General features: G+C 41.5%; 1 protein-coding gene across 2 annotated transcripts; it reads right to left on the bottom strand.

Annotated features, from left to right (window-relative positions):
* Window positions 1-2,048: 2,048 nt before the first annotated feature.
* LOC111217987 (carboxypeptidase Z-like) lies at window positions 2,049-10,694 on the bottom strand. Of its 2 annotated transcripts, none has more exons than XM_022740064.1 (13): window positions 10,389-10,694; window positions 9,892-9,924; window positions 9,230-9,281; window positions 8,753-9,075; window positions 8,445-8,660; window positions 6,649-6,884; window positions 4,628-4,789; window positions 4,363-4,521; window positions 4,094-4,229; window positions 3,851-3,990; window positions 3,450-3,549; window positions 3,057-3,202; window positions 2,049-2,939 (listed from the first exon to the last, which is right to left on the bottom strand). In XM_022740064.1, the coding sequence occupies exons 1-13, from the start codon at window positions 10,588-10,590 to the stop codon at window positions 2,736-2,738; spliced, it is 2,109 nt and encodes a 702-aa protein (XP_022595785.1). In that variant the 5' UTR covers window positions 10,591-10,694; the 3' UTR covers window positions 2,049-2,735. The 2 variants fall into 2 exon arrangements, with proteins under 2 accessions (XP_022595785.1, XP_022595786.1); XM_022740065.1 differs by having other exon boundaries at window positions 6,688-6,884.

The raw sequence follows: 10,694 nt of genomic DNA, 5'->3' as shown, positions 1-10,694 counted from the left end.
TAATACTTTATCCATGTTGTTCGCAGTATAAATAAGGCACTGAAAAAATAACAGCAACATCTCTTCTCAAAAACCCTAGATGATGCAACTTATGGGCTATTTTTCAGGAAAAAGTTGTTCCAATTTAAAGTGCTTACAACTATTTGAGTTTTTTATAGTAATTTGGGTGAACTGACCCTTGAACACAGAATTTCAGCATTGAAAGGTTTTTTAATACGTTTATTTTAGATATATGGTGAAGTTCTGCTCAGTCTGTGTAACCAGTACCATGCCGATGGCCAGAAACAGGGATGTTGAGTTTCTTTAACCTTTAATAATCGTTGTAACCTTATCTACAGTAATGCTACACAGGACAACTTTTTAGTCAGCATTGACTGAAAAGTTGGGATTGACTATTTTTTTCAGGGCTGACAGCGATACCGATTATCGGTAATGAAGGAGACTGATAACTGATATTTGGAACCGATATGCCAACACAAAGCTTCTGCTGTATAAGTTCACTAACCGTGTCATAATATATATTTTTATTGGTTATCGGTTAAAAAAAAACGATACCGATAATCAGAAAGTGCTGAATATTACCACTGGGCCAATAATCGGTCGATCCCTACTGAAAAGTGTGTTAAGTATTGTGGTAGCACACCACAAACTCAAAGTTGCCACAAAGATGTGCACAAAAGTGAGGTATTGAAAGTGTTGCCTGTTTACCCCAATCTCATGTAAAACTAGTACTCAGTTCAGGTAAATGTCAATCTTTTCACCTCTAACACAGAAAAATCCACCAGAGCAGCCTCTGCTGAAGTAAGCAAAACCATCTCAGAAACCTTGCCCTATACCAAAAATAATACACCCCAAAACAAAAAAAAATAAATTCCAACAAAAAAAGGTGTGGTGGCATTTAAATTAATTGGACAGCACAATCATTTTTTGTACCATTAAGATAGGGTTATTACTTCTGTAGTGCAAGATTTCTGTGAGAATATGTTGGACTGTTGCAAGGATCACTGCCATCAAACTGACTTATCCTCATACCCTCAATAGACCCTTTCCATCAGCACATACAGCTGTAACTAATAACATAGCATAATAGCATAATATTCAGCTGTGTAAGTTACATCGCACAGGTAATTTGACTCACTGTCATGGCTGACTGGTACGCCTACACCTAGATGGAACTAAGCCATTGTTAATGTTATTGGTTACTGTGCTTTTGCCATTTTCAAGTCCAAATTGTTTCAGTGGGAAAATAACTACTAACTACTCCAACGGCCTTTATAAGTTTTACTTGTATAAGAAAACAGACTACCTTACAGTTGACTCCAGAGGGGAAGACATGCTAGCAGAATCCTAGCATGGTTCGTTTGGCTATTCTCACACAAAAACTCAACAAAATAGCTACTGTTGGTCCATCTCCCCCCGTTAGAAAGGTCGGCTGCAATGTGTCAGTCAGCTACCAACATTCAATGCATTATAATGTTTTCCCACGGAGTCTCTGCAAAACAACTCGACATGCTACAAAGAAACCGGTAACAATCACAACAAAGCAAACTCACCTGTTACCCTGGGATGGCGCACGGATACAGCGCGCGCCCGGGCACAAGCCCTATTTAACGACAAGAAAAAGTGTTCTTCCGCAAGAAAACTTAGAAAATGAATTTTAACGAGGCTAGCAGCAGCAACAGCAGCAGCTTGACTTAGATGACTTTTGAGAGCTACTTTTAGCTTTGACTTGAGATTAAAATTCTTCATAAGCTATAAAATCAACATTTGTAACCAAAAGCAATTCTCACTGGTAGCGTGTGTGTAAAAAAAACAACATAAATTAGTTAACGAATGAAGAGCACGAATGCCCATGACCAACTTTTACTAATTGGACTACTCACCTTTGACTTTAATTAAGTTGGCATACAATCCGTCATTACATTGTCTCTGGCGCCCTCTGGTGATCAAAAGCTACAATAGCCTCTGAAAAGGAGTTGAAAGGTGTAAAAGAAGTAGACTAAGGTCTATTTTAAACTTTAATAACAGATTACTTGATAATTTTTACATTTAAAATGGAAGAATATATGCCAGAAATATTTGATATTTATTATTGATGCTTGTGGAAAACAAACAAAGCAAGAATTTATACTTTTCACAATTGGCACAGTATTACTGCTAACCACAGCATAAATGTGCTGCTCAATGTCAGATGCTATGAGTGGTCCAGGGCTTTTTCAATGAATCACTTAGGCCTTGTATAATGCATAAAATGTGACTAGAGGGAAATTACCTGTGAAATGTAATAACAAAGTAGTCAAATCTGAATGAATTTTTTTTACTCAACTCATTTTATACAGCTGCCATCCCATGTGAAATTGTAATCTTTAATCACAATATTCAAATAAATGCATACCATTATTTTTGTGATCTTCTTTACTGGGCGGACCATTGAGCATAACTCATTTACTTCCCAGTGGTTCAATTTTTACTTAAAACAATTCAGTTGCAGCTGCGAAGCAATATTGGCCAAAACTCCACTTACAGGCCATTATTAAATTTGTTGCTAGGTGGAAAAAGCCTATTCACATCCTTCCAGGAAGCACTGAAATCTATTTAGGTAATGCTGATTTCAGTGTCACAGCTCCTGCTACATAGATGGCTCTGAGAGTACCAGTGGGACTAAATGTGGCACCGTCCATCACCAGTCTCCGTCTGCAGTGGCACGCCGGGATCTTTATTGTCCCAAAATGTGTCTATACATTCCGCAGCAGCCAGTTTGGAGGTGAGATCCCAGACTGGGAGAAATAGTTCCACCACCAGGGTTTCTCTTGCCTCTCTATCCCTCCTTCACCTACGTCTGGCTCGCTGTAGCGCTCAAACTGGTTGTAGGGGTCAAATCGATCCCATGTGTCTACTGTGGGGAAGAGGTGGTCGTCGATATCAGGCTCCACAGGAACCTGAATGCACAGTGGGGGAGAGGGTCAAAATGGAGAGCAGAGGTGATGAATTAATGACCATGTATGTACATCAGAATTGCATTTACTGAACACCAATATGACGTCAAAGATCCAAACCTTCTCCAAGACAAAGTCAACACGTCCAGCCTTGTTCATGTGGTGAGGCAAATGAACCCTCTTGCTGACCCTGGAATAACCCTTAGCTGTGACTGTCAGGATGTGAGTACCAGGGTTCAGCAGTCGCCAGTAGTCTCCATCTTCAGCTGGAGTGAATGGTAGAAACAGAACAGGATGGCAAAGAAAACACACAGGACAGGCAGTGAAAGAAATCAAAGAGGAAGGGTATGGAAGAGCATGACAAAAGGAAAAAATCAACAAAATGTCAATTTTCCAAAGTAAATTTTGCAACTCATGCTTAAAAGTTATACAACGCTTGTCTAAAAGTTACAGATAACAGCAATAACAATATGCCATATAAAAATATATGCATCCATATGTGATAACATTTACCTGAGGTGACATCTTTCCTTATCCCCCTGACAGAGATAGTAGCACCTTTTATCCCATTGCCGTCAACATCCTTAACTACTCCCTTAATCCCTCGATGGACCTGTTCAGAGACAGGTAGCACAGTGGATATCCATATTAGTTATGTAGTTTTATCATGGCCTGAGTAATTACACACAATGAACTGTCTATGGTTGCTACACAAGGTGCCTACTTATTATTAATATCATTTTTATCATTTCAGACCTTTCTTGTCTTGGAAATTTTTGACTTAACAAATGGCTATTACTTTACACTTTCTTTGTCAATTATTTATGCCTCTACTAGCAGTTGAAATTAATAATATACTGTAAAAAAAAATTGTGATTCTTTTCTCAGGTTATGAAGCCTTTCTAGTCACTTACAGACTCCAGAAAACTGAGCAGGGCTTCCTTATTCCTCTTCCACTCTGGGTAAAGCTCGGCCTCAGAGGGGAATTTGTCACAGCCGAGCTCCACGGTAATCTCCAAACAATTAGTGTGCAAGTAGTTGAAGTCTGACATGCCTGCACGACATGTACATAATGAGTTCCTCACAAGCAACGTTAGGGGAAGAAAAAATAATTTATAAATGGTTCTCTCTCTAGTTGGAAAAGTGTTGTATCTCACCACCAGCAAAACTGTACCACAGTGCCCCATTGATGATGCCCCTAGACCGGTAAAAGGAGGCTCCACACCTCTCTGTGTCATTATTTGACATGGTGGCATGGGAGTCGGCATAGGTACGAGCCAGCTGCTTGAAGACCTGAGCATGGGGACATCATTAAGCTGGGTGGACGGTGACACGGCGAATATTACAATCCAGCTGCACAGTTAAACCAAACTTTTTCAGCCATATGTATATCCATCAATTCAACAAATCTATCCTCCCTCCCTACCTGCTCATCTGGAGTGGGTGAGAACATCCTCTCCTCCTGAGGGTGTCTAGAGAAATCGAAGGGATAGGAGACCACCAGCTCCCCTCCGTGGAGGCTGGCAGACTGGACGAAAGGCAGTGACCTGATCCACTTCATCACTGCATAGGTCTCTGGTGCCACCTATAGTCCGAAGGGGAGAATTGGATTGTTTTGGGATCCAGGCTGAAATATCTAATGCAGATACTTCTTCATGAATGCTGGTGAATAAAAACTAATGCCCTCTTACCTTTCCAAACCAGTAGGCATCAGGGATTGGAATGTGGTCAATGCGGTAGTACCTACTGCGGCGATTCCGGTAGAAGACAGAGGTGAGGTCCGGAAAATTGCGGTTCAGGTCGATGTTCTGGGCGTTTGTCCGACCATTGGTCCAACCATTCAACAAGTGACCCTGAAACATTTGGGTTCAAGCAGCTAGGAGCATTAGAAAGTGTCAGAAAGTGTTATATTGAGACTGGCGATAATCCTGATGATGATGATTATGTGTAGACATTAGAAGGAGCAGTGAATATGTGAAGACAATGTTGAGTAAATTATACGAATATTAGTCAGGAATACAAGGAGGAGCATGTTAGACTATCTTTGTTAATTCTATTGTTAACATGTAGACAAGACCATATATCCGTCATGAGAATAAGTAGAAAATGGAGTGATAAAAGGAAACCATTATTCTTAATATTAGAGGTGGGCCGAAAATGCATTTAAATATTTATGATTCATCCATTCAAACTGTTACATATTATAAACATGTATATGTTGCCATATACAGCACAAATATACAGTTTGAGGCTTTAATTTACTCTTTTATACATTAAGTATGACATGCAATTCACAGTATATAAATATATTTAAAGCTTGGCCTACATAATAAAGTTTAAATTTGATCATATTAATAAAAGGTACAATATGCTGCACACTTTCATTAATGTTTTAACCATGTATGGATTGTGAATCGCTCATGCAGCTGATGTCAGACTAAAACCCATGCATATGAAATGCCTCTCTTGAGTGTAGCTGTGTGTCCCCATTAAAGAATTCAGCTACAGATTACTCTTTAGATTGCACATTACATACATGGACTATGATGATCTTCATTGTGGACCTCACAATGTGACCTGCATGTCCCCAGAATTTTAACAGTCCTTTGTCAAATGACTGCTACACACATTTGAGCAAACACATGATCAGTCTACAACATATAGCCTCTGCATGCAGAGTCTGTTAGAGTCTCAGTGACAAGGCCTCAGGCATCTGTGAATTAATGCACAACAGTTTGACCAAAAGCTGTACTGTACTGTACATTAAAGGCTGAAGAGATGACTCTGTAGAAGTCCAGCTTTCTCAGGCTTGACTCATTATCCATCACAACTGAAACAAGAAAACTGAGAAAAACTGGTCTCAGTTGTTCAGACAACAGTACACTATAATATACAACAGGATAAAAGAGCTGAGAGACTTCTACAGGGCTTGTGAAGTGATGATTAGTGCTGCATTTTCTGTTTAGTAAAAATAGGATACATGCAGTTAGTTCTCCCACTGCCAACTTTGGTATGAAAACATATTTTCAGGATTTTAATAGGCTCAAATTATAAATGTTTACCTTGGTTATATTCTTTTCATTTTATTTCTGCTTATGTTGAGATCACTGATTGGTTGATGGGTTTGTCTGGGAGTGGGAGGACCTGTTCTAGATGAGTAAGACTATGGAGATAGACAGACAGAGAGGTGGGAGGTGGAGGGCTTGAGTACTCTAACTTTCTTTCATCCAATTTGGCAACTCAGGCAGGACTGAGACATAGCAATAGTTAGTGATTCAGCAACCTTCCTAAATCATAATCTATTATTACTTTTCTTTTGCTTACTCTTCTTGGGTAAACTGCTATCTTAATACCAAAATCATTACAGTACCACCAGTCTTGACCAGTCACTAAGGACATGAAGTACAGCCTTAGAGTGGAGCAAAGGCTGTCCCTTATCCTTCAGCATAGGATAGTAAAAGTACAATGTTTTCTTTTCTAGATATTTCAGAATGAGCAGCCTCTATGTTCACAAAACTCACAACCAACCACATTGTCATAGGGTTGCTCAATGGTGTCCCATTTCACAACCCACAAACAACACTGTAAAAACCCTTTGTATTAAGAGTACCTCAGTCCTCCAACTCCACAGGTCAAGCTCAAAAGACCGAACAGACAGTGAATTGACAACGGATAATGGCAGTTTGTCTGTTTGACTGTTAACAATATTTACTTCCTGGTTGCTGAGCTCCGGGTCATTGCTATCCTCTACCTCTGAGGCGGCCAGTTCATAGCCATCGGGGTTCATGGAGACCAGAATATGGATACGGGTTGTGTTGATGATGGTCTGAATTCGCTGGTTCCCCAGAACGTACTCTGAACACAGGTACTGGGCCAAGTAGATGAGCAGCTGTCGGCCCAGCACCTCGTTGCCATGCATGTTGCCCACCAGCTTGATCTCTGGCTCCACTACAGTTCACAGACAGAATCAAACATGATTAAAGCTGTATTCATTGATTTTGGCCACTTTGGGGCGATGGAACAAGCTGCAAACACAATATTGACAATTATTCCTTTAGAAAGTTGTTGTGGCTGACGTGCAGGCAAACAGCTGCCTATAAACATTAGCCTTCATTTGGAGTCATGTCACTGGCCACCTAATGAATGTGTCCAATATTTACTCCCGTTTTATCTCTGTTTTGGTCTCCATCACCTGCTGGGGATCTTGTCTGCCTGTCTGGATCTTTGGGTGCTAAATATTAGCTTGGCTGCTTGGTGTTGAGCAGATAAGTTGTGTCCCAATTCAGAGGCCACATCCTTCAGGGGCTGTATTTGAAGACCGGGCTGTCCCATTTTGAAGGCTCCTTGAATTTGGACACAGTGTACACTGTGATTAAATCAAATCAATTTAAAACAATGAGCTGAATGGCACTAAACACTTCATAGAACTGAGTTAGGTTATGATTATGTGTGGGTTTGTCACTATGAGTGACACCTTTCACAGTAGTACTTTGATCCAAGGTTGATTTAAAAACCCCTTGTGTGGAATTTCTCCTGTTAACATATTATTGTCAAATTATCATTATAACTAAAAGCAAATACGTTTGAGACAACATGTAGCCTCTAACTCGGCATTGTTAGTACTATTGTCTTCCCATAAACCACTGTTGTTTGACTGTTTTACATTGATGTTGCATTGGGCTTCAGATGTTTCTGTTCCCTGGATGCTAAAAACTAAGCACACTGGCAAATTAACAGTGTAATCTGCAATTTCCAATACATCATTTCAGAGGCGGTAGAGTCATTTGCAGTAACTCTGCAGACAACAGACAGGAGGAGCAGAGTAACAGAGTGGGTTCAAAGACCACAGCTCCCAGTAAGTCCGGTATAAACACCAGTAAAGTTTTACAGCATAAGTGGTAGATAGAAGACGAGATGAAGCAAATCGGCGTTTATTTAGCAGGATAATGTTGTATAGACTAGCTTTGTTTTCTGTTCTGGTTTCATCAGGTATTCTAATACACTATTTTAAGTACTGACAGTGTGTGTGATATGCTCAGATCTACAGAATCTTATTACAGAAACATCCAGTGAAGGAAGAAAAACGCACTAGAATTCAAATATGTCTGTTTCTGTATTTACTGCTGTACTGTCCAGTTTGAATTCTAATCTTTTACTCTCTGTGCTAACCTGCAGTTTTAGAGTCATATGGTCATTTCTGAGACTGTAGCTACTCTGCTGTTGTAATTGTGATTTGTATGAAAAGGTTTTTCTCATACAGGTTTTCTTCAGAAACTACAACAATAAAATGCAATGGTTTGACTATGTGATGGTGTGACTCCAGATGGGTTTTGGTGGACCAGTCTCCCACTCCGTCTCTGAATGCAATAACATGTCAATGCGTGTTCGCAGACGGAAAATTAAGATGACAAATTTTGCATATGATATGAATGACACAACAAAGGGGAAGTGAATGGAGAGTTATAAGAATAACGTAATCAGAAGGCTACACTGCAGTTTCTTACTCACGTAGCTCATGCTGTCCAGGGTTGTTGGTGAACTCAATAACCAGCAGATCCCTGCCCTCGCTGCTGCGTCCGATGCTGTACACATGAGAGATATGGGAACACTTGGCTGCTGTTCTCTTCAGTAAGCTGTACATCTGGGCATTGGAGGTGTAGGTGAACTGGATGATGGTGCTGGGTTCTTCAGGAGAGAGGCTAGACATTGCCAGCTCTTGTCTGGCTGGAGGAGGGATACCAGGATTTAGGGTACTAGAGAAGAGTGCTACGTTTGTTTCACAGTCCAAACAGTACAAAAGACAGTGGGACGCTTACCTTTCATCCCTGCCAGTGGGTCAAAGCAGCCCTCTTGGTCGCTGGCAAAGAAGCGGTCACAGTCGAGAAAGTAGGGCCAGGCCATTTCGATGGCCTCAAAGGCATGGATACAGTCCTTCCTCAGAGCCTCGCATGTGCTGCGGCATGGTTTGATCATCTTGTCATCCTGGCAGGGCGAGGCGAGCACCGAGCAGCCTACGAGACGTATCTCAGGGGAGCACTCCCCATTGAGCAGGCCATGGATGACACTCAGGAGGAGGTACTCTGCCCCTGATTCAGCCTCCAAACGACTCCGGTGGCCAAGGATGTTTGGGTATATGGTTCTAGAGCGGCAGCGTTTTAAAAGCAGCTTTTAAACATGATGCTCACAGTCAGATGTCAAGAACTTATGAAGAAAACTTAAAATGCTTGTATGGTTAATGTTTTGAGCTGGCGCTGATCTCCTCGCCCACATTAGTACCAACCTCTATGACCTACCTGGAGTATTCCATATCATTGCAGTAGCCCAGGTTCAGCTCTGTACAGGTAGCTGAGGGGAGAGAGGCGGCATGGGAAGCAGGTAACTCAACTTTTGAAAAAGGTGTGTTTGCTTAGTTAATAGTTTACTAAGTAAATCACAGCTCTTCTGTAGTTGTTGCAAGGGTACTGCTGGGTCTAGGACAATTTTTATAAATAGCTCAATGTCTTTAGGGCTTGTGCTTAAAAATGTGTATCTGTCACATCTGTAAGAGTAGTGGTAGAAACACTATCATGCATTACAAAACTACTGAACCTAACTGATGTAGCACCTGATGTTTCAAAATGGAAAAAAAAAGCCAGTGTGGGATTTTTGAAGCTCTATAAACTCTGCCGCTCTGCCGATTGAGCTCAAGGGCTGCAGCTGCGATTCCCCTCAGACTGACTATATGGAGAGGAGACCTGTTTCATCTTGCAGCAGCACTTGGTATTTCAAACACTTTCCAGCCCTGAAGGTCAGGTTGTGGCCTGAAAATTCAACTAAAGGTCTATTTCAAGTGGACAGCCAAGGCCTGATGTAACAGTTTAGACAGATGTGATCACATTTTATACTAATATGCCATCATAAATGCGATTTATTGCAGGCAATCAAAGTTGCATGAGGGTCAAGTTAATCCACCTACGTTTTTCATCATGTACGCTGTTGCTGCATCTTCCTGTGAAAGAGAACGAACCAAACAGTTAACTTCAGGAAACATGAAAACATTGGTGGGCCACAAATAAAACGCTAGGAGGCGACAACTTCAAAAGCAACACACAACCCACAGCCACCGGGGCTCTGCTGACTGTAATCACCGTTTATGACAAACGCTGATGTGGTTCGGAAAAAAAAACAGCAGGTGACGGTGTGTCTACACCATGAAGTAGACGAGCCTGCTAGACTGTAGACCCCGCTAATATTTACACCAGAGTGCGTGTTGTGCAGTCACAGGGCTGCGTAACAGCTCTGTGAACTGTTTATGGTTGATAGTAACCGGAAGTATTCCCTTCTTTTAGTCTGAAATTTCCACATTATCCTTTCAGATGTAGTCATACTTTAGGTTGAGTATACGCGTCAGCCAGCATGCTCTGGCTTCGCCATATTAGTATGAGACAGTTGTTTAAACTGAAGTGATCTTACCTAGAAACTCGTCCCCCGGCGCACAGCTCTGCTGCGGGACGCACCAACAACTTTTCGTCAAGGAAAGAAACAGCACCAAAAGTCCTAAATGCATGTTGTAGTGCAGTGAGCTGCTTGTCATCGGCCGTGTGTGATGTGGCAGAGTGTGTTTAAAGCTGCAACTTTTCCGTTCTCTTGGCTGGATGATAATTACCACCCGCATCACGGAAACCTCCTTCCTTTGTCTGCGCGGAGCATCCCTGACCCGAAAAAAGTGCGGCGCGCCAGGATTATGGCTCGCTGCTGTGCGTTACGAGCGAGCGCCGA

The sequence above is a fragment of the Seriola dumerili genome, unplaced genomic scaffold (genome assembly GCF_002260705.1).
Source record: "Seriola dumerili isolate Sdu_G_001 unplaced genomic scaffold, Sdu_1.0 BDQW01000050.1, whole genome shotgun sequence".
Classification (NCBI taxonomy): Eukaryota; Metazoa; Chordata; class Actinopteri; order Carangiformes; family Carangidae; genus Seriola; species Seriola dumerili.
The sequence above is the reverse complement of the archived record's forward strand: the minus strand, read 5'-3'. Positions and strand labels throughout refer to the sequence as shown.

Coding starts and splice junctions, on each gene's coding strand:
- LOC111217987 (XM_022740064.1), bottom strand. CDS start 10,590: ATGCGGGTGGTAATTATCATCCAGCCAAGAGAACGGAAAAGTTGCAGC. Junction 4,522..4,627: donor ATGCCTACTGGTTTGGAAAG/GTAAGAGGGCAT, acceptor TTCGGACTATAG/GTGGCACCAGAGACCTATGC. Junction 3,550..3,850: donor TGCTCAGTTTTCTGGAGTCT/GTAAGTGACTAG, acceptor GTCTCTGAACAG/GTCCATCGAGGGATTAAGGG.